At 46.5% G+C, this 24,335-nt stretch overlaps 1 protein-coding gene across 4 annotated transcripts in view; it reads left to right on the plus strand.

The window, feature by feature from the left end:
- Positions 1–24,335, plus strand: part of NMS (neuromedin S) — a 408,471-nt gene that overhangs the window by 348,674 nt on the left and 35,462 nt on the right. For 2 of the 4 annotated variants that reach the window (XM_069635594.1, XM_069635596.1), the window contains one exon: positions 10,525–10,560. The exons of 1 other annotated variant lie outside the window; for it this stretch is intronic. In XM_069635594.1, coding sequence (XP_069491695.1) covers positions 10,525–10,560 — 36 coding nt within the window. Of the gene's footprint in view, positions 1–10,060; positions 10,561–24,335 lie in introns of all 4 variants that reach the window. One more of the 4 variants, XR_011283347.1, reaches the window with a different exon arrangement.

Consider the following 24,335-nt stretch of genomic DNA (forward strand, 5'->3'; position numbering starts at 1 on the left):
ACCCCAACCTCAATTACCCACGTAAATGGTCTTTATATGACCCGATCCTTAATGACATGGCTACGAGAGACAAGATCGCAACGGGGATAAGAAATTTCTTTGACGAAAACCCAGCCACGGACACTTCACTAGCGAATAATTGGGATGCCATGAAGGCAGTAGTCAGGGGTTCCCTGATTGCTCAAGGAGCGGCCTACCATCGGAACAGACGCCAGACCCAGATAGCTCTAGAGGATGAGCTAAGAGAGGCCGAGGCAATCCACAAGGAAAAAGGCTGGTCCCCTAAGACGCAACGGATTATACGAACAGCGAGGAAAAAGCTAGAAGCCCACTATGCGGAACAAACCGCTCTACTGATGGCGAAGGCCAAACAATCATACTACGCGAAGGGCAACAAGGCGAACAGGTTCCTGGTGGCCAAACTAGCCAAGCGGAGACGCGTCAACACGATTGCGGGTCTATGTGATTCCAAGGGGGTCACATGGTACTCAGAGCCCGAAAAGCAACGGCTCGCAACAGACTACCTGACCCAAATCATGAAGGCAACCCCACGGAACCTACCGCAACAGATGGAATATCTGCAGAAGGCAGCAGTGCCCCGTCTCGCCGATACAGCGAGAGACGAATTGGAGGAGCCCATTACAGGGGAGGAGGTTGAGGAGGCCATTAAATCGCTTAAAACACGAGCCCCAGGACCAGACGGCTTTTCAACCAGGTTCTATAAATTATTCAGGCCACAACTGACCCCCCACCTGGTGACCCTGTTCAACTCCTTCAGGGAAACAGGATCAGTCACCCCATCGATGCAGGAATCAACCACCATCCTCCTGCCCAAACCAGGGAAGGACCCAAGGAGTCTGACCTCCTATAGACCGATTGCACTCTTAAACATCGATGCAAACATATATTCAAAAATTCTGGCAAACCGCTTGAATCGCGTCCTCCCGAAGATCATCCATCCCGATCAAGCAGGCTTCATCCTTCACCGGTCAGCAGGTGACAACATACGGAGAACCTTGAACCTGGTGGACCTTGCCTCCCGGAACTCCCAGAAACTAGCCTTAGTGGCTCTGGACGCAGCCAAGGCATTTGATCGGGTAGATTGGACTTTTATGAAACACACCCTAGAGGCCTTCGGCTTCGGGTCAACTTTCCAAACGATGGTTCTAGCCAACTATAATAGCCCAAGCACTAGCCTGAGAATCAACGGACACAGCTCAGCTCCGATCCCCCTGTCATGCGGAACCCGGCAGGGCTGCCCGCTGTCGCACCTTACTCTTTGCACTCAACATGGAGCCTTTGGCCCAAAGGATTAGGGGAAACGACCAAATCAAAGGGCTACAGAGCCGCCCCATGCAACACAAAATCGCCCTACATGCGGACGATGTTCTACTCAGAATCTCAGATGCCCACTCATCATTGAAACATGCGAAATGAGAACTTACCACCTATGGTGAGGTCTCAGGCTTTACTATAAACTTCGACAAATCCTCGGCTTTGGGCATCGGCCTCACCCCAGCAGAACGGGAGCCACTGACTGCGATGTGCCCGATGACATGGGTGAAGAAGGCCATCCCCTACCTAGGGGTCCACATCCCAGCTAACCCAAGAGACACATACAAAGCCAACTTCCCCCGGCTACTGAAAGAACTGGAAGGCGACTTGAAACGATGGGAGACCCAAGAGATCTCACTGCTGGGGCGCATCACAGCATGTAAGATGAACCTACTTCCGAGGTTCCTATACGCCTGCGCCTCCCTTCCAGTAGCGATTCCCACACCAACCCTCAGGGATATCCAAAGGAAAATGCTGAAATTCATCTGGAAAGGTAAGAGAGCGAGAATCCCTCTCAGAACGATGCTGGGGGGCTCCAAGCTAGGAGGACTGGGGGTCCCGGACTTGCAGGCCTATAGAGTGGCAGCACAACTAGCACAGGTTCAGGCATGGCAAAATATAACAAACCGCTCTAGATAGGTAGAGCTGGAACAATCACAAGTGCCCCTACCCTTGCGATTTCTGCCACACATCCCGCCCCCCCTCAGAACACAATGGGGAGACCTCCTTCTATCAACTAAACATACCCTTAGCTCCTGGGACTGGGCGCTAAAGCAAAAGGGAGTGCCAAGAGGACTGAGCCCACGCTCCCCGGTTTTCCATAACCCATCCTTCTCACCCGGAGCGAATCCCCGCAATTTTCGGAACTGGATAAAGGGCGGGCTGGAGACTATAGACCAGCTATATATGGGAGGGATACCCCTCACTTTCGACCAATGTAAGGAGAAGTTCCAACTTCAGGAAAGGAACAGATTCACTTATATCCAGCTACGCCACTGGTGCTCACAACCCCAAACTCTGCAAGCAGCAACACGCCCACCCACCGCCTTGGAACTCACACTGGGGGACCTTCCGACCCGGGGCAGGGTATCCACCCTATATAGGTGCTTCTTAAGCGACTTCCTGTCCACAAAGACCCGCTGTATGGCCCAGTGGGAGGCGGACCTGGGTCATCCAATAGAGGACCAAACCTGGGTGGACATATGGACCAGAACACACACCTCTTCCACCTGCATTACCAACAGGGAATGTGCGTACAAGGTGCTGCTGCGGTGGTATTACCCACCCTTCGACTTCACCACATGAACCCACAAGTGGATCATGCCTGCTGGAGAGGATGTGGCCACCCAGGCTCCTTTTTCCATATGTGGTGGGCTTGCCCAAAGATTCAACAGTTCTGGAGGATATGCCTGGAGACCATCACGCAAATTACGGGAACGGCGATTCCTCTGGAACCAGAACCAGTTTTGTTGGGAGCCCCGATCCCCGCGATCTACCTGCGCTCCGGGACCAGATCAAAACTATTGACACACTGCCTACTGGCGGGGAAAACGGTGTTGGCCCAGGCCTGGAAATCCCCAGAAGGCCCTCACATAGCCCAATGGTGGACTAAACTCTGGGACATTCTGATTGCGGAGAAGGTGACGGCAGCACAGGCGGGAACTCTCCATCGCTTCCAGAATATTTGGGGCCCAGTGCTTGAATACGACCAGCGCTTCCCCGCCCGGACCTATAAACCGATCAGGGCCCGATGGATCATGAAAAACCAAGAGAACCCCGAGGAAGACACATAGACGCTAAGGAGCGAACTGGGTAACCCAGGAGGGAAAATTCCGCCTCCAAAACTGAGGGGTGGAGAGGCCAGAGGGAGGTGGGAGGGAGGAAGCCTGGTGGGGGGAATAAGGACTGGGGATCAACATGCCTGGAAAAGCATTGCTTGTAAAGTGTGTATTTAACATCCTGCATTGATTTAAAATAAACAAAGTTAAAAAAAAAAAATATATTGAAATCAGTTCCAGTCCAGGATGCCCTCTAGGTATGTGTTGCCTGTTATGGAGATCTCAAACTGCCATGCCAGGACTTTTCTTTAACTAGAATAAAGCTCACCTGTGGAACCTCATAGATGTGTCCAAGGAATCCGCTTTTCTACACTGGCGATGAGGATGACTCAAGAAGACAAGTGACGGACCTGCAAGAAAAAGAGAGACATGCCCCCAAAACAAGTAAGTCCCATCACCTAGGGCGATGAAGAGGGGAGACCTTTGGCCTGCAAGAACCCAAGAAGGGGGAGAGATGCCCCAGTGCAGAGCCCAGGGAAGATAGAGAAGGGGCCAAAGGCAGAAGCAGAAGGGGCAGGGCAGAAGAAAATTCAGATGCTGAAGAAGAGAGTGGGAGGTCTTCAGCGAAGAGACAGAGTTACTGTACTCTGTTAACCTGATGTGCAAGGAGTCTGTGGAGTTGCGCCCCATTCAGCGGTTTCAGAGCAATAGGGATTATCTATAGCAGATGGTAATTCCCACAACTGAATGGAAGAAATTGTCCCAATTAAAGGGTGTATCAGAGACAGTGGGCAGGAAGTTGGCACCCAGCCCGGGGGTTCGTTGGCACCCAGGGGACTATGCAAATGAGCTATGAAGGACTGTCCATATTAAATGAGGGGAAGCTGCCGTGTCAATAATGAAATGTTGAAGTGAAGTACCTGCCAGATCCGCTGTAATGGAGAAGCTCTGTTTGCTACAAACGTCCATGGGCTTTCTGTGTGTGAGGAGCAACTGTTGGTAGCATGGAGCTCCACATCGCCAGGGTGGGTATTTGCGATGGGCCAGACCGCTGGTCTCTGCATTCGCTCAGCAGATGCTGTTTCCAAGAAGTCTGAGGAAAGGATGCTGCAGCGCCGACAGTGTCGTTGAGTGTCTATGTGAAAAGTACCAATGCAGTTCTAATGAAGTTTCGCATGCGTAATGCATCGAGGAGATATCAGGAAAGAGGAAAGTAAGATCCTTGTGTTGAGGGGTATATTTCTTCGTTGCAAGCCGAAGGAAGAAGGGCAGCCCAACGAGGGACAATGGAGCCGATGCGGATCAGGGTAAGGTGGACACATTTTTTGGCGCAGTATACGCCGATGTAAGGACAGCGTTGCTGCTACTGGTGGACTGAAGTGAGAGGCTGCGACATGCAGGAAGTATTAGTGAGTGGTGTCGGCAGCCCGCATGAAGCTTTGCTCAGTTAAAGAGTTGAGGTCCGGTATATATAGACTAGGTACTGTCTGATGGTGCTGGGGTGACTTCAACCGTCAATGCAGGTTGGGTTGTGATTTCGGGCATGAAGGAGAAGCTGAAGCACTGCACACAGTGATGTGCACTGCACGCCCTGTAGCCTTCGCTTATTTCTTACAAGTGTAATGTACATGTCGAGTTAAAGATACACTTTATTGTAAACGTGTAGAATGTTTGAAGAAATGACTGCACCTGTTGTGTTATGGCAAATGTGCAATGTAGATGGCTTAAATGTCGTGAGTGGAGAGTGAGGGTTACAGTTAACCCATTGAGGAATTTCAGGTTAGTGGTGCAAGGCACCTACGGACTTTATGGTAATGAATGTCATCACTTTTATAGGCAAGCGAAGTGCCTTAAATTTTGTGATTGGAGAGTGAGGGCTAGAGTTAACCCGTTGAGGAATTTCAGGTGTAGAGCTGTTGCTCAGCATGGACTCTTAGCAAATTATGTTATATATAATATTTTAAAATATATATCAATTGTTGTGTGGGGTAGAGAACGTTTAACATGGACGTAAGTTTAATGTTACGTATTTTAATGAGATGCAATGTAAAAGTCTGTTTAGAGTCTAGTGGCATCCACATATTTTAATGTGTCTAGTACCGACATGGTGAATGGAAGTGAAATTGTAGTAGACGGTGGGGTGGGGGGTCATGCTTGCCGCTCTGTGTATGTGAAGTTGAAGATGGAGGATGGTCATGCCTTCCGTCATTGTTAGTGGTTGGGAATTTTAAACGTCCCACCTGGGTAGTTAAGGGGGGTCATGCCTTCCATCTTTGTTAGTGGTTGAAAAGTGTAGGTGTCCCACCAGGGTAGATCAGGGGGGGGTCATGCCTTCCATGGTATAAAAGGGAGTGAAATCGTACAAAATTAGTGGTTGTGCAAGTCCGCAGGGATGTGTTCACGTTCCGCCAGGTTATAGGAGTGCTGCATGAAAGCTGAGCAAGTATAGAAAGGGCGGACAGCTTCCGTTTTACGGATTGGAGCATGTTGGGGGGGACCTACTTTTCTGAGTTGCATCTCTCTTATAAAAAGATGCTGTGTTAGTGTGTCCCTTGTGTGTTCCCTTTCGTGGATTTGTGTGTGAATGTAAAGGAGGGAGATGTGTTGCATTGGGCTTAGGGTGAATGCAGATACATGATGATGCTGAGAGAATGTTGGTATGCCTGAGAACATGTGTGTGTGTGAATGTTGGAATGACTGTCATGAATGTTCCAGGAGTTAGCAGTTGGAGTAGCCTAGCCTGGGTGATGGGACCCAGTGGATTACTGAACCATCTTAATTTGTAACTAGAATAAAGCTCACCTGTGGAGCCTTATAGATGTGTCCAAGGAATCCGCTATTCTACATAAACAACAACTCTGTAGTGATCCGAAAGAACCGCTCTGCAACCTTCCATCATCTCTCTTAAAATCTTTCTCACAGCTCCAGCCATCCACAGGTGCAATGACACAAATACACACATTGGAGCCTCAGTGTATTTTCAAAACATTCACCACCATTAGGTAACACTTTCTTCTCTTCATTTGCTGAATCACATGTCCAGGAAGAAAGGATGTGTCAATGTTGTGAATTCGCAACCCCTATTTTCCATGTTCTGAGCTGCTTACTAGAGTACAGTTAAAACCCAAGGAATAGCATGAAGTCCTTACCTGAGGGTGACCTTTGATCTTTACCAATTAGTCTAACAAGCCCATTCTCTGTGCCACATCGCTTGCACATGGAAATTCACAACTGTGTGTTAATGACTCTCATGCCTTTTGATGTCTCCAGGGAGTGCAGGAAACCTACTCTGTATATAACAACAAGGACCGTTTTGGGTTTGCCTACTGTGGGTTGCCCAGTTCAATAGTCACACTTAGGAAACGCAAAGTTTCTTTGTTAAAAAAGATGATTCAAGTGAGCACGTGTCTCTAGCTTGGCTTTCAAGCATATGTGAGTGCACTGTGTCGTGCTAGAAAACACATGTTGGGCCACATAAAGAGTGGGCCATGTGTCTGCTGCTTTCTAGATGAAAAGAACTGGAATCTTTAATGGGTTTTCTCTGTCAGTCAGGTGCAGAAGTGTTAAAAAAGAAGAAAAAAGGATATGCTTCAGTGAATCTTTCTCTCTCGATTCTTTCGTAAAGGTGGGACCCTCGTGGTTAATTGGTTTGGGGATCCATAGTCCAAATGCACTGAATCTGGTGTAGAATTTGTACAATACATTGCTGTTGCATGTTAAATGGGCTAGGAAAATACCTACCCCCAAATAATGATCAGGTAATCACGTGTTTTCAAGAATGTGCATGAGCAGTGGGGATGTGTAGGAACCGATTGGTCCTCATTCCACATTCAAAGAGTCATTCTGCACTCAAAGGCCAGTAGTAGAGATTCGCCTGTCCCATTTCCCTAGTCAGATATTGGGACTCTGAGCAATATTTACACCTTAGAGCATAGCATTCTACATGCACAAGGTGATGATAATTACCGGCCCTCCAAACTCAGAATGGCCCGGTAATTCCCCATTCAGGGAACCCGGACCCAGTTTTGGCAGCTTATTAAGGGCATGGCTACCGCCAAAGTCGTAATGAGGCCCTCTGTCTTGTATTGTTCACAGAGTACAGGGTGTTAACGTGTACCTTTTTGAGGGTGTATTACAGTTCACCTTTTTGAGGGTGGGAGGAGAGGAGAACCTCTGAGAGGTTCATAATAATGCAAGAAACACTTTCTCTTATGCTAGGATAACATCCTCCTTGACAAATGAAGTTGGTGCTCCTTTCCAAAATGGCCGCCTTTTCTGAACGAGAATTGGAAAAGCTGAAATGAAGGCAATAATCTTAGTTCCTATTGCTTTGCATACTGGTGGCACCCATGATAATCTAAAAGGTTTGAAGAGTTCAATGGAAGTTTATAGAACAAACACTCCCAGAAAATATGTCATAAACGCATAGACATGGGTGAACTTAGACCCAAACGAAGGCAAGAGACTTGTTGAACAGCTTCGTTAGCCCGCCACATAATTACTGATGCACATATTGCATAGAGATGCTGGGTTACTCTACAGGGGAATAATGATAGATTACATTATTTATATGGGTATTTCAAGATTGTGTTTTAAAGTGTAAACTGAAAAGCATATGTACAGTACTGCACAACCAAGTTTTTGAAAATTCCAAATCCCAGGAATTACGAAAAGCAATAAATGCATTAAATATTTTTAAAAAATACTTTAATGGAAAAATCAATATACAATGATATCACGTTGACCGAACCCAAAGAAAAGACTTATAACCAGGTCTTTCATCCTTCATGGGCAAGGAAAAAACCTGAAGATATACAGAGAGCGGAGTGCTGCTAGGTTCACAAAAGTGACAGGTTGCTTGGAAAGGCACAACTCCTAGTCATGGCTTGCAGCATCTTCGAGACATAGCTTGTCTGTGATGCTCCAACCAGGGGCAACCCACAGAGATGTGAACTTTGCCCCCCACATACACTTGCATGTTTTAATGTACGGCTTCACATACCAAAGAGGCCACTTTTAGCCTAATGCACCAGTGGGGTGGAAGCTGATGAAGGAGTGTCAACAGCGGGCGCTCATACTCAAAAGTCCTTACGCCAGACATCCTAGTGGCGCCATTAAACATAGAGCTGGTCATGCAAATGAAAGAAACTTTGCTAAGCCATGCAAATAGCCATTGCTATATTTATTTTCTTGATGCCCAATATTTCGGGGTAAAGAAACAACTACATTTCAATGGGACATTGTGTGGTCACTGATTGTGATTGTGGCAGTTTATCCCCTGATTTAGGAAATCCATCTGAGATCCTTGGCCTTATCTTCACATTTACACAAGGGGATTCCCAAGCACCAGCGGATACAACGACCCCCAAATGGGACCATTAAAACAGCTATTGTAGAAAATAGGAAATACATTCCCCCAGTACACCCCCAGTACATGATGCAGGATAAAGTGGCAAATACAAAGGAGGGACAGCATGAGTAGTGTGTGCAATTTGAATTGTGTAATAAGTAAGCAGTAAATACAAATAATGTGTGTCATAAGTTAAATGCAAATTGTACCTTCAGGATAACGCAACTTAATAGCCACACCTAGAAAGTGAACGCCCCTCCCCCGCCAAAAGCACATCAATTGAAAATAGCTTCGAACATGTAAATTTGTCCCATTTATTGAAGGTCGAAACATGTCTTGGCCTTTAAAACCCCTGTTAAAATGAAAAACAAACCCTTTAAACTATGGGGACAAAAGTATTGCTTTCAATCCTTTTCTCTTTGTGCGGCATGTGTTTTCCTTAGATATTTCATATCACCATGTCCTAAGCCATGAAGCAATGATTTCTTATTTTAATAAGTTATCTAAAATATAATTACATATATATATAATTACTAGCTCATATACCCGGCGTTGCCCAGACTTTCATTCCATCATAGGTACGGGTAACTGTGTAAAGGTTAGTGCAGATTGGTGAAACGGTGTGGAATTGTATAGGGAACATACGCAAAGCCACAAACCCACACACAAATGTTCCCTTTTGCTGATATCCGGGGAAAGAGACGGGGTGTCTGAATGTCATGTAGCCAGTAATGTCCGGAGGGTCCTAAAAGGTGACTGTGCAAAATTTTGTGCAGATTGGTGAAAGGGTGTGGAATTATATTGGGAACATACGCAAAGCCACAAACTCACACCCACATTTTCCCTTTGGCTGAAATCCGGGGCAAGGGGTCGGGTGTCCAGATGTCATGTAGCCAATAATGTCCAGAGGTTCCTAACAGGTGACTGTGTAAAGTTTGGTGCAGATTGGTGAAATGGTGTGGAATTATATAGGGAACATACGCGAGGCCACAAACCTACACATTTTCACTTTTTATATATTTTAGAACATAGTTTATAGATTGTATTATACAATATATGTATTTTACTTACTATATACATTTTAGTATAATGTTCAAGCATTTTAATATCTAATTTATTACGTATCCATTTCAGAGAGTAGCATGAGATGTTTTATATGCAGTTCAGCATATTGTGTGAATGCCCCATGCCTGCGGTAGAATGCCAGTGATAAAAATGCTCCCACCAACAAGGGGGAGGGGGGTAAGGGGGGTAAAGATTATGGGTTAGGTGGTGAGCGAGGGAGGGGAAAAAGAGGATACTAGGGGGGCACCTCCCTGCGTCAAAGGGCAAAAGCACGAATGCCAGCAATTTTAGCAGCATTTTTACTGCCAGCCTTCTACCAATGGCATCCTCACATAGGCTTTATGTATCATGTTGTTGCTATGTGGAGGGTCCTGTGATATCAGAAATGACTCCATGGGAAGTTTGTCTCTAGCTAGCCTTGTACTGTGCATGCGGAAGGTGCCTGGTCACCACTTGGTGCCATTGTGGGATTGATCTGTGTTTGATGGCTTGTCGGGTACATGCTAGTGCTCACAATGTCTCTTTGTTGTAGCCTTCCCCTCTGCATCCTTTAATGCGTCTAGCTCCAAAGCTCTCAGACAGAAGAATGAAAAGGTTCCTTGATCCAGTATGCGCTTGTTTCTTCCACCCTATTTTCCGACACTAAATTCTTATAATTTCAGTTCTTTTATATACCATATTCCTGAATGAGCATGGCTGTTTAATTATAAGTAAAGTCACTTGAAGCATGCTTTTTACATCACAATCAAAGTAACGCGTGTTTTGCACATTTCAAAACATTGCTTTCAATTTCCAAAATATTCTTTCTGCCACCTCTGTTCCTTGAACTACCTATTGTGATTTGTCTTACTTTATTTAAATTCTCGCTTTCATTAAAATGGACTGGAGCAATCTGCCTAAGACGTTCTTTAGGATTAGTCTGAGAAAAGAGACGGAGCGGGAGAGCCTCGTGGACAGATGCGTGCTCTGAAATTAATGTACACTATCGCCTTGCAGGAATCCCACCTTGCTGCCGCAGAGTTTACCAAGAAGGTAAGTGCCCATGCTGCGTAAGTCTTCCCGAGAGTAAGGTTACTGGATCCCAAGCCGGGGAAGAGGTTTTACAGTGTTAAGTTATTTAAGAGGTCTTCATCAAGTGAATCCCACACCCAAGCTGGGACACTCAAATCCAACAAGCTTGGAACCTCAAATCCAAGATGGCCGATTTGTTGCCCCAGGACTTGGCTTGACATCAATTGGGAAGGAGAAACAGTGTAGGAATACCTTTCCATGTTGTGCCCCAGAATCCTGCCGGTTCTCTTATCCTGTGAAATTGCCACCCACGCAAAGCAACGTGCCCACCCCAAAAAAGGAACCTCACACATTTTAGATTAAAATTTTCCTCATTGAACCCATTAATGCTCCTCGTTGGTCATGGATTTACCTGAATAATTGGCCAAAGAAATGAATCTCTATCGAAAATGATTAAAAATTTTGGAGTGTACCCAAAACATTCAATCAGGTCATGACATTGTGTACATCTGCCTGGAGAATTGTGTAGGTTTAGCCAAAAATGATACGTCTGTGATGCAAAATACCGGGAAACGTTGTAAATTCACTTCAAAATTCTGTTAATTTATTTTTCAAATGCAAACGATTTTTGCCAAAATGCTGTAAATACTGATGGAAAATATTTTAAATACGGTCATAGTTATTTGAAATAGGTTTATATACATTTTGGCCAAATACTAGTTTGAACCGAAATGGAGGAGCCACCAGGAGTACACACACACTGTAAATCTGCCATTCGCATCCTAACCCCCACACTCAACCAAGTAGGTGCACTCCTGACAATGCAATGCTGTCACTGGCGCAAAGGCGTACAAGTAGGGTACCAAACAGCTGTTCATTTGGTAAAATAAAGTTGCTACTCTGGCACCTAACATGTTTGAAATCTAGCCACCGAATGGTGTTCATTCATTGTTAAAATGCATATAACCGAAACCCAAAACTGGTATAAATCCGACACAACGTAGGAGTAGGTAAAGTGTCCCACCAAAAATTTAAAAAAGTATGGATTTCTGCCGTTTAATCCCTCATATGTGTTGTGTTGATTTTGCTTCGTGGTGATATATTTCCACTGTGATGTTTTTTTTTCCAGAAGAAACTTGGCCAGAATGTTTTCCTCAGATCATGTACCTATTTCTGAAAGGACAATATTTTGATGAAGATTTGGCAGTGCACCTGGTGGACAGTTTGTAGATGGATATCACAGATGCTTAATATGGCGTTAGTATTCCGTTCCACGGGCTGTAATGGGGCAGCAGCCCTAGTTAAAGGCCCGAGCGAAGCAGGGGCACCAAGATGTTACCGCTGGTATAGCGTGTGGAACGGGTTATGGATGCCATTTGCACCCCACGTTGCCAATCCGGTAACCAGGGCTGCTGATAGTGGGGTCTTTTCTATGAATGAATGGGACACCTTGCGCCACAGAGATGTATGCAGTGCCTTACGGAGCCCCTCTTCCATTTCCGTGGCGGCCAGCAAAGGGATATGGAGAGAAGCTGCGGCGACGTCGCAACAATCAGGTAGTTAGGACCCGGAAAGGGGGTTGGGGATATTTTTTTTAAAAGAAGGGAGGGTGGGGAAAAGATGGCGGTGCAGGGTGGGGGAATTAGCGGTTTCAGCCCGCGATCCACAGAGCCTGATTGGCTCCGCCCCCAGTGCTAATAGCTGTTGAGGCTCATAGGAGTTTTGAAGAGGATAATGATGATAAGGTGCAACTGCAGCTCAAATTCTGATTCTGCTGCCCCTGCTACTTTATCCAGTGCTACAAGAGGCCATTGTGGGCCTGGCAGCAATCTCATAGACTTTTCCCCCAAGGAAGATGGTTCAAGTGGAGGGTAAAATCTTTGTCTTCTCAACAGGGACATGGCCAGTGGCCTATAGGTGGCGGTGGATTCCAGTAAGCTAGGACGTCAGCCAACAAGTGACCTGCATGCTGAGGGTGAAGTTGGCAATCATGGTGAAGGCAAGTAAGAGGTAGCACTTTGCCGGGCACGAACAAGCTATCAGCGGTGCCATAGGTTTAAAGATGAGTCAAGATCTGGAGGACAACCATGGAGAGCAGATTGATCCACATATGCCACCAGAAGATGAATTGTAAACATTGACAGATGTGTGTAAATGTGATGGAGTTGACTATATTCCCACACAATGCATTTGACTGTCTTTCAATATTGTGTAGAAGAGGAAAAATGGACTGAACTTCATCGAGCTGTGTTGCCCAATATAAGTAGGCCAGTTGCATTCAGTACCTTTTACAATAAAAGCACGAAGAAAGGTGAGTGGGTCAAGGAATCATCAAAAACCCTGCAATCCCAAATTTCACGGCTTTACCTAGATGCAGGAAGAGCAGCAGAAGGTGCAGCCGCACCCCATCCCAAAGATAGTTCAATATCGGAGGACCGGTGTGGAATGACGGTGGTCATACATCAAGAAAGTGCTCCACGTCTTAGTGGCTGCTCACAGTCTAGTACTGTGCCAAAAGCGACTTCTGCAGTATGGGCTCTACCCAGAAGACTCGAGCATTGTCATCTGAAGCTTGTTTCCAAGATATATGCAAATCCTGCATCTGGCCACATCAAGATAAATAATACACACAAAATAAAGATCACTAATAATTACAATCAGAAACACGAACAATTCTGGATGAAGTTCCTATATCGGTGCTGGTGGCTACATTGAATACCATCAGAACTCTCTTGATGTGCGGTTTGCTTCATTACAAATTAGCGGTGGCAGCCTTAAATTATATTGAAATAGCAGTAATGCATCATCAAGATGAAGGTAATTAGCAGAAGTTAAATATTTTCGTAATTGAAAACGAGTGTGGGAGCTCCTCTTCTGAGAACGAACATGGGTCAACCACCCTGTTCTATGGAATTTCTTCCACTGAGGAGGGTCTATAACCACGGTTCAGCACACTGCACCCTTCAGAGATGATAAATATGTATTTGCACATCAGTTTTGTCCCACTCACAAGGGCAGTCCAGCATCGAAAATGCTAAGCAATTCTCTTCTGAACAAGAGTACCATCAGCAACCCCAGACACGTGTTTCGGCCTTGTTGGGCCTCCTCAGTGAGGTGAAGCTGAACCTCTCTAAAGAACAGTGAGCAAGGGGTCCACGTCTGGATTACCCTTGGCTACTAAGTGTGAAACCCTAAGTTTTAAAAAAACTGAAAAGGAGTCTGGGAGCTCCTCTAATTATTTTCATAGCTGCAGGTGATTGAGAAAGTCTGCTGGCCTAGTTCAGCAGCAGATAGTAATAGAGTCTTACCAAACACTTGCAATGTACCACTGGCCTCCTCAAAAGTTGTCTGAAGTTAACCCTTGATCTGTTCACTATGATGGTGATAGAGAATATTGCTTCCTATCAGTATTTGTGGTTCCGCTACCTTGCTGGAGGGCATTACCACCATACATCACGGTGCTGAATCTGTGCAAGGTGGGCTTGTCAAATCTGTAATACCGCCAGGGCTATTTGCCCTACCACCAAAGCCCCCCCCGCGGCGCTATTAGTGCTCGAACACGGGTTTGACGGAACGGTAAGTCCCCATTGGGCCCATTCCCATTGGGAATGTTCGGCTGTATTTTCCGCCGGCGGTATTACCGCCAGCAGTAATACTGCCGAAAATTGGCAAATACCACCAGCGGTAATAGTGCTGAAAATAGCTCAGAGCTGGGGGTAAATCCGGCAAGCCTGTGATATGGCAGACCCTTAAATGCGGTGGTAATAGCGTTACCACCACATTTAAGGGTTACCGGCAAACTAGTGATGAGGCCCTTAGTCTGGTATTAGCCCATCTCTACAATGAGTCTTATGGGTTTATTCTTTGCCCTCAATGGGCGGCTTACCCTTGGCAGTTCTGGGCTGCAGAAAGGGGATCTGTCTGTTTTCCACTCGCCATCGTCATCTGTGAACTCACCGCCTGAGACTTTCTCATCTCCCTGTATGGGTCATCAGAATCTTCCCAGGCTCATATGTCCACACAGTCTTCCTGTTCTTCCTCGGAGGCTTCCCAGGGAGTCACTTTGTCGCGCCATTCCTTGTAGTGTGACACGTTTCTTGTGATTGCACATCCTTTCTCATGCACAACTGTAATCATAGTGCCTTTCACCTTCGTGACTGTTAGAGGGCTAGGTGTGAACCAGGAGTCTTCCTTCCTTCTCTGGGTCTGATTTACCAGTACTCTGTCAGCCATACCATTGGCTTGCGGCCAGAGTGGCATCATTTTCCAGTGCTTGAAGCCCATGTATTTGGCAAAATTTACAAAGTCCAAGCTGGTAAAAGGTGGGCCGTTGTCAGACTTGATCGTCTGAGGGATGCCATAGGCCGTGAGTATGTGGTTGAGGACTGGGATGACTGCTGTTGCTGCTGTACACAACACTATGTGTACCTTCGGGTACCTTCGCTATTCATCAATCACAACCAGGGCATACGTGCCATCTCAAAGGGGTCCAAAGAAGTCGACCACTAGCTCCTCCCATACACCACGGGGGAGCAGAGACATCAGCAGTGGGTTTGGGCGTGGGGTTAGAGCTATTGTGCTGCAGATTGCACAATTCTTTAAGATGTCCTCAAATTGTTTGTCTAGTCCTGGGAAAAAGATCTTCTGCGTCAATAGCTTCTTCTTCGAGACCACACCTCTGTATCCCTCGTGAGCCAGAGCAACCACTTGTTGGCACTTGATTGCATAATTCTTTAAGGTGTCCTCAAATTGTTTGTCTAGTCCTGGGAACCAGATCTTCTGCCTCAATAGCTTCTTCGTTGAGACCACACCTCGGTGTCCCTCGTGAGCCAGATCAACCACTTGTTGGCGTAGAAACCTGGGCAGAACAATTCGGCAGCCCTTCATGACTATTTGATCCTCGGTGGTGGTGAGTTTCGTCTGAACCAGCAACATTGCTTTGATGTCACTCTGCAGCATCTCCTCCAGGTGTTTGTCTCTGTCCCTTGCATGTCTCATTTTGCTTTGCCTGATGCAGTGGGCGAGGATGGCCAGCACTGGGTCACTTTCTGACTCTTGTTGAAGCTTCTTCCACACTATTGGGAATGCTTTTACTTGGTGAATGACATATTGTAGGAAAGCTTCAGCGATTGAGTGTTCCTGAAGTGATGGTCCTGTGGGGTGGGGTGAAAGATAGTCGGCCGGATTCTTGTCCTTGCCAGTCTGTGGCAGATAGAAAATGTGTAATCCTGAAGACGAAGGCCCCATCTTTCTATCCGTTGTGGCATCCGAGCTTGGGGGTTGCCATAAATGGTGAGATGGGCTTGGTTGTTCGTGGCCACTATAAATGCTTTTCCGAAGAGAAATAGATGGAAGTCCATGCAGGCCCAACCAACCGCCAGGCTTTGCTTGTCTTGCTTCAAATCTTTCTGTTCTGTGGCGGAGAGGCTGTGGCTTTCATATGACATGACTTTTTTGATGTGTGGGGTTCTGGGGTCATATTGCGCAAGTATTGTGCCTAGTCCCACTGGACTGGTGCCCACGGTCACTTCTGTGTCTTTGGCGGATCTGATATATGCAATATCTGAGGCTAAGGCAATGCAACCATGGATTTCTGCAAAGGCAGCCTTGTATTCAGCTGTCCAGATGAAGTCTTGACCATTCTTGGTCAATTCTCTGAGTGGGGCGCTTGCCATCGCAAAGTTTTCCAAGTAGCCAGAACAGAAGCTTGCAAGCCCCAGGAATGACCTGAGGTGCAACACGTCCGTTGGGTGAGGCGCTTCTTGTAGTGCTTTGGCCTTCTCTGGGTCTGGCCGCATGCCTTGGTCTGAAAATATTTGGCCAAAGAATGTGAGGGTTAATTTGCCAAACTCGCACTTGTCCTTGTTAAGTGTGACATTGGCTGTTTCTAGGTCTGCGCAAACCTTGTGTAGATTGTTGTTGCCTCCCAGTGTTGATTCTACCGAATGCCAGGATGTCGTTGTTGTAGTTCAGACACCTTGGTATGTGTTTGATTACCTAGTGGCTCTCCTCCTGGAAAATCTCTGCAGGCGAAGATATATCAAAGTTCAAACGCTTGTAGCGGTATAGCCCCATTTGAGTCACAAACGTGGTAATGTATCTGGACTCCCGGACTAGCTCGAGCTGATGATAGCCCTTGCTGAGGTTAAGTTTTGGGAACATGGTTACACCATTCAGGAGGTGGATCATGTCTGTTATTCCCTGGGCTTGATGTCGCTCTCACTGGATGGCCATGTTGGGGCTGTGCATATCTATGTACTGACTGATGGAAACTTCAGCCGATTTCTTCGGGACCGGCACAATTGGGGAGACCAATGCGGTGGGTCCCACCACGGAGTTGATGTTGTGGAGGTCTAGTAAGCAACTTACCTCCTCCTCCACCTGTTTTTGACTGTGTATTGGGATACCCCTGTAGTGCTGGGCAACCGGATTGACATCCACATCAATGTGAATCCTCAATTTTTAGTTGCACATTTTGTCCAGACCTTTGAAGAGGTTCGGATATGCTTTGGTGACATCCCCTTAAGAGGCCAAGTATTTGTGGGCCATCATGGTGTATAAGATATGGACGAGTCCTATGTCCACAGCCGTTTTGAAGCTCAGAATGCATCCACTATTGGCCTCTATGGAGAGAACATGTAGCCTTATGCGGGCTGTGTGTGTTTTCTGTGCGCAGATTGTGGTAAAAGTACCCTTGCACAGCAGGGACGTGTTCAAGCCCTAAGGGAAAATGTCAACCTGCAAGGGCAACAGTTTTGGTGGGTGAAGGAGGCGATTGTAGGCCTCTTCGCTCAGAATATTTACAGTTGCACCCAATGTCGATGAGAAATTCTGTTGGTATGTTGGGCACTTGGAGGGTTCAAATGGGGCTGTGTTCCTTCACTGTCTCATTCCCGAATGCCCATATGTACCAGTTTCTTCCTTTGGCTGTCGTGTGAGAATACTGGATCACTCCATGATGGTGAGCATATCTTCACATAGCAGACACTTTGTCGGGGTCTGTGAGTGATTTTTCTGTCAGGAGACCAGAGTGATATTCTGGGCTGTTGACGGCTGCTCTCGCCTTCCGCAGGGCAGTACCTTCTGCACTCGCGGCTCGATCTCCTGTCATCTGATTGGTTATTGTGATGCAGTCTGCTATTCCTTGGGGAGGCAGCCTGGGTGTTTGGCACTGGGGCGTTCCTGAAGACCGCTCTGAAATGGTTGTCTCCCCCACATGCCATGAACGTCTGGCCGAGTGCCTGGGCAAGTGCCTTCATAGGGAACTCGTAGCCACACCTATAGAACAATTTCGTTGACTGGTTGGTTTTGTCAGGTAGGGCCGGTGTAAAGTTCTTGATGACCTCCTGATCTCTGGTGTTCGATGAAATCTTCACTCATCCCAGGACGACCACCTGCTGCATGACTGCTGAGTCAGTGCGGTCCATCACTAAGATTTCGTCAAGGGTCTGCTGTTTCTGGAGCATTTTCCTTTTGAATTCTGCATATTCGCACCCCACGATGACTTGGGAGTGTAGTGCTTCATCATTTGAATAACAATGGAAAGCACAGTGCTTCATGTGGATGCGAAGCCACATGACATAGTTGTCCATGCTTTCCCCTCGCTCTTGCATAGTTGTATGAAAAATATGTCTCTCGTAGTCCATGTTGGTGTGTGGTGCAAAGTAGGTATTAAGTCCCTCACGAATTTCCTGGTATGTGGCCTTTTCCTCATCAACCAGTTCATATAGGATATCCCTCACAGCAGCTCCCACTACTAAGGTGAGGATATTTTTCTTCCTTTCTTCATCCATCAAGCCCATCGCCCCCACGTACACTCTGAAGTCCTTCATCCATCGGACCCACTGTGGACCCAGGTTACCTGTGTCTCTGAGGTCATACACTTGGGGCGGCTGCCACGGGGTAACTTCACCTTGGCCATGAGGAAAAGTCTCTGAAAATCTGGCAGGCACTGTGGCTGGGATGTCTTCCGCCGACATTGTTAGCCTTCGTGTGCTTCTCCCTGCAGTCTCGATCCCTGTTCCTTGCTAGTGGCATGTGTGTGAATGTGCTTCTCCCAGTTGCTCCAGGAGGTACGGGGTTCCTCTCCTTGTACATGCTTTGGGCCTTGACTCTCCTTCCTGAGGTGCGTGACCACCAATGGGCCTCATAGGCCGTAATACGCCTTGGGATCACCGCCGTGGTTCAGGCAGAGAGTGTGGTGTGTGAACCGCTTCTCACTGCAGTCACATTGAAGGAGGCATATTGACCGCTGCTTTCTTGGGTGAATGCACACCTTGCCAGCTTGGGTCTGTGCGAGCAGCGGGGATGGGCCACACCTCCCACTCCTGCTCAGAGCGAGGATATCAGGCCAGTGAGGACCACGCCGCGTCCGTGTCTCACTCACTGCCAATGTTGAATGGGAGCGGCACTCTCCTTTCATACAGCAGTGTGCCGTGTCTCCATGCACACGCTACACAATAAGGAGGCCCACGCGGTTGCTGTCGGTCTCAACTCCAAACTTTAATGACTACCTCCAACTTCCCTTTACCCCTGTCATTTCCCTTCCCCTGGGTGCCACCTCCACCCTAACCCCGCCTTCCACATAACGATGTGGATTGGAATTATAACTGAACATGACACATACCAGTTTGAAGACTCTTTGGAAGGCTGCTAATATGGCACCAGCTATATATGTCTCTGTATCTTTCAAGATAACTGAGTGGATTGGGTGTTGTTGACAGAGGCGTAGACAGGTTAGTGCCTGAGCGGCCAGTGCCCACCCAAAATCTCTAAATGCCCACTCAGCAGCCCTTCGGGTGCATTTACAGATGTTCATGCCACTGCGGTGGGCCCAACTGCACTAGATTCAGGGCCCACTTGTTAGACAATCGTGGCTACACCTCTGGTTGTTGCAGATATATATGTCTGACTTCCAGATGACAGGACTACATTCTGATCCATCCCTTTGGTCGTGTCAAGGTTGTTTACCATTGAAATGGGTTCTTTAGAGATTTTATAGATATTGTTCTTACTGTAATATATTTGTATTGTATTTTGTATTCTGTACTGTTTTTATGGAATGTCATTTGCATTTCCGAAAATAAACACAATGATAAAAAAAAAGGATGAGTAATAAGAACACATTATTTAAGCGGTATGAGACAATTACATGTGTGCTGTTCGCTATAGGAATCTTCAATGTTTAATTGCTGTTATACTGAAAAAGCAAATGTATGGTGTGGCCAGCTTTAGTTTGTGAATGTGTGCACATGCTCAGCTGGCATTCATGCAGTGTGTCATGTGAACGATTCTACAGTGCAGAAGTACCCAGCGTCACTGGCAGAAGGGCAATTCTCTGACCTGAAATTGTTTATAGCCCGGCTTACACATAGAAGGATGAGCAGGCTGCACTAACACATTGTCACCCCCAGCATCTCATGAATAATAGAAAAGGGAAGATGAAGGAGCGGGACATTGAACTCTGTGGTAGATGATGAAGGTCAGGCCTTACACTTTTTGCCCTACTGGTTACTGAGTACAGTAAGTCACGTGGGCCTTCCAATGCTAACTTAAGACTGTATGCATTTTAGAGGAATTCATTAATTGTATTGTTCTTCATTGAATGCATGGGAAGTGGGCAAGTCTTCATTGTGCTTTTATTACTTTTTGTGCCGTCATTTAATCCTGCAGTCATGTATGCCTTGTGTGTTCCATGATTTCCTTTCTGTTCTTAGGGTGGTTTTCATTGTACACAACAAAGCATTTCTGTGCCATTCTATAGTGGGAGTCTGCCTCAGTTTAATGAGTCATGTGTTGGTGTGTTGGTGTGTGGTGCACTTATGGAAATCAGATATACAGAAGTGCCCTTGTTACTAGCTTAGTCCAGAAATGGTGGGCATTAGAGGGTGTAGCATCAGGTATTCCCCTGCCACCCCCAAACCTTCATTGGTGCCAATGGCAGTGCGCAGGGGCTGGGAAGGCTGGGAGAGAATATCGGTCTGATTGCATTGTTAAGTAGGTAGATAGCATGCATAGGCACTAGTGTCAAACACAATACCGGAGGCAGCTTTTGCTGCCGGGTGCTAGGTAACAGGGCACCAGCAAGAGGTTGCGGGTGCATTCGGTACCAGCGGAGAGCAGGGGACAGACACCCTCGCCCGCCATCCCCAGCTCTGCCACTGGCCAAGCATCTTGATTATGGGGTTTCCCTTGATATCTGCTGACAACAGTATTTGCAGTCCACAAGCTGGCAAACTGCACATTACTCCCAGTGTACAAGGTAAACTAGTCCCCCATCTATTTCCATATCTAAAAAAAGAGTGGTCTTGAGAGACATGCTTGGGCTTCACTGACTATCTTCTGTCAGCCCCCGCCTTTGGTCAGTATCCCACCTATGGTCATTCTCTCCATCAGCATCACCTTGGCTGGCCACTTATCATTAATCCTCCAACGCAAAACGTAGAGGGTAAGCACCCTCATGTGGGAGTGTTGGAAGGTGGTGGTGCTTGTGGCACTGGGGATTATAGTCCCGTCATCAATCGCTGTCAGTGATTCCAATATTGTCCCTGTTGGTTGTCCATGCTTTCTTGTAAGTTGCTCATGATTTCGTTACTGTTTCTTTCCCTTCATATCAATAGTTGTTTGTAAACAATATATAGTTTCGCCATCACAAATTTCCTAATTCTTTTGTCTAATGATGGTGTTCGCTTGTTTTTAATCGAGTGATGCCTGAAGTTATTTGCTTGACGCGTGATATGCACATGTCACTCCTCTGCCTTGACGCCTTCTGAAAGCACCACGTGGTGCCTGCTGGCGAGGCAGGTGGTGGCTGGCCTAGATGACCTATATCGCTTGGTCAGGATCCTTGGAGTGGCATTGAGGCCCGGCATGGCAATGTTGTAGTTTCCCATCTTCACATGGTGCTTACATTATTGCTTCTATTGGCTGAGGTGGTCCCACAGCCGCTGTAAAGTAGACGTCAACGTACCGGCACTGTGTGTAATATTGCATGTTCAAGCAGGTTTCCCTCCAATCTATACTGCATAAGGATTGCTCTACTCATGGTAGCAGAAAATAATGGGCTAAGTCATTTCACTCTGTTCAAAGATCCTTAAGTAATATGTATCGGGGCCAAACTTGCTTGCTCCATTGTGTATTGAAGAAGCAGCAAAAACGGTGCTGAGTGCACCTGCTCAGTTTTCACCAGTGTTCATATGTTGGGTAATCTCGCTCCAGTGGTACTATGTGCTTTGGACTCCCCACTTTATTTAGTTATTTATTTGTATAGCACACATAGCCCTGAGGCATCTGGCTCTTTTCATGTGCTTGCGTAGGCTCTCAACGTTGTATCGATGCTTCCTCCCACCTGCCACAGTCCAGAGCGCGATTTTGCCCTTATCAGCTATGAGAAAGATTCACTGCTTGAGCCGGACTTTTACTTTCCGATTCAATTGCTTGTGAAGCAATACTTGTTTTTTGGGAGGATGCAGAGGGTTGCGGGGGTGGAGAGGTTGCCCACACTTAACCCTAATATTCTATCATTCTGGCCCTATAGATCTGTGAATGTTCCACTGACAACTGTCTAAATGGCCACACATCTATAGTTCTAGCCCAAAAACCTTGTAAAACATTCTTCCACAATTAATGAAAAATAGTCAAACTGTCATCGAAAGCAACTTGAATTAGTTACAAATGTCTTCATATGCTTCCCAACACCACATACATGCACCCAGCGACACGGCTGCCTCATGCACCTGAAATCGCGGTTCCCCTAATCGCTATGTGTTACACCAATTCTTGCCCACAGAAGAAATGTACTATATGCCATAAGCCTGCAGGAAATCTATGGTGGTAGTAACCCTGGCCATGGAATTATACACCTTTAGTAGTAACTAATATTTGAGTCCAAAACATATACAAGAATACAAAGTTTCATGGCACTCCATAAAAGACAAATCAGAAATTAAAATGCAACACCGCAGAGCAAGTATATAATATAACAATGAGCTGAATTGGTACTAAGTCCCAAAGAACGGCCAAGTATATCATACTCTGTCAACGGGCCAACGGATAGACTACTAGATGATAATCAAGGAGCCATATTAGCAAAAACATGTTGCTTCAGCCTGGTTGCAAAATGCAGCATTGAAGAACTCTGTGAGAGGTCCTGACTGCAGAGGACAATGCCAAAATGGCTCCCTTTCACAGTGAGTTATTTCCCATCCCTTCCCAGGCTTTGATGTTTACTTACTCTCTGATTGGCTGCCGTGCTTGAATGCAAATTCTGAGATGGTACGTAGAGTTCAATTACATTAGCAAGAGATGCTGGAGAAGCGCCATCAAGCATATCCTTATCTCTGTCAAAGCATGTGGACAGATTTTGTCGCCCATGGCCCAGCCTGGGACATACCAGCCCAGAAGCATGATCATATTTCTATAAAAGAGAGAAGGCATGAATGGCCCTGCTTTGTGCTGCTTGTAATTGTCACAAAACGTTCTAACAAATACCCGGATATACCAACATGCAGGGCTGTAGGTTGGACATCACTACAGCCGGAGCCAGATGTTTCCAGTGATATTTGTGCAGCGAGGAGAAGACTCTCCTGAGATTAAACAGATGTGAGAGGGCTGCCACTAAAGCTGCAGTGGCCTGGTGGGAATGAGAGCAGTCTTTCTAATATAAGACCACGAGTCCGGACCAGTTCCACCAGAATGGAACTAGCGGGCAACCAATGTAACTGGAATAGGGATGCAAGAAAGAAGGTAAGTATTAGGGGCAATGCCCCAGGGTCAAGAGCAAGGAGAGACAGTCATAATGGGCCCAGAGAATACAACGAGGAGTCCTGGACTAGGGCTTGAATGATATGATGCAGAGTTTGAGAGAAGGAATAATGTGGCATAACGAATAGCAGTGTTTTATTGAGGGAATAAGGTTTTGAAGAGAACTGGCATAACCCTCTATATTACAAGACGTGTACACCTCTGCAGTGCAATGTTGTACTGACATTTGCACCGGATAAAAGCGTGCCCGGTGCGGTTGTGCTACACAGTTTGACAATGCACCTTCACACCGTGCAACGGTTGCCCCGATACAAATGCAGTGAAAATGTCAGTGCAGCATTGCAAAGGGCATTTTGCACCAGCCGACATGTCTAGGCAAAGGTGAGTAGCAGAGGAGGCGAGAGGGGCCGACATAAAACATCTTTGCGTGATTCTGGGAGCACAATAAAGGATATTGGAATGACAATGGCATTTAGTGGTGTGGAATCTGGAGGAACAATGTGGCCATGTTCAAATCCACGGGCACTCGCGCGGAGTTAAATACACTGGAACTCTTACATTAATCTTATCCTCTGAGGGACCTAAAAATAATTGTCCAGTGGTCCAAGTGAGCAGGAACGGTCGGGAGCGGTGTTCCACTACTTTCATTTTTTTCTGTTTATTATTCCTCTACTTTTTACGACCATATTCACCATTCTATACAGAGGATGTGTCCATTCATGTCCAGGTGCAAGCGTAAAGTTGTAATAGGAGCCTTAGTTACTAGTCGCTTAGAGTACTGGCATGCCCCTGGCGCACCACCCTGTCACATGTTGCACTACGCTTCCACCTACCCTCTCCCCTGCTAGGACAACCGTTACACTACTATTTTCGGTACACTTCTACCACTGCATTTTTCTTCAATGTACTAAGGGCAATTGTGATGTGTATTCTCTTAGCTTGAACAGAAAATGATATCTCTCCGAGCTCCCTGAACCTATATATTTACCTAGAACGTATGCGGAGATGATAAGTTACTGAGCACCATTGGTTTA

The sequence above is a fragment of the Ambystoma mexicanum genome, chromosome 7p, assembly GCF_040938575.1.
Source record: "Ambystoma mexicanum isolate Mex_15411 chromosome 7p, UKY_AmexF1_1, whole genome shotgun sequence".
Lineage (NCBI taxonomy): Eukaryota > Metazoa > Chordata > Amphibia > Caudata > Ambystomatidae > Ambystoma > Ambystoma mexicanum.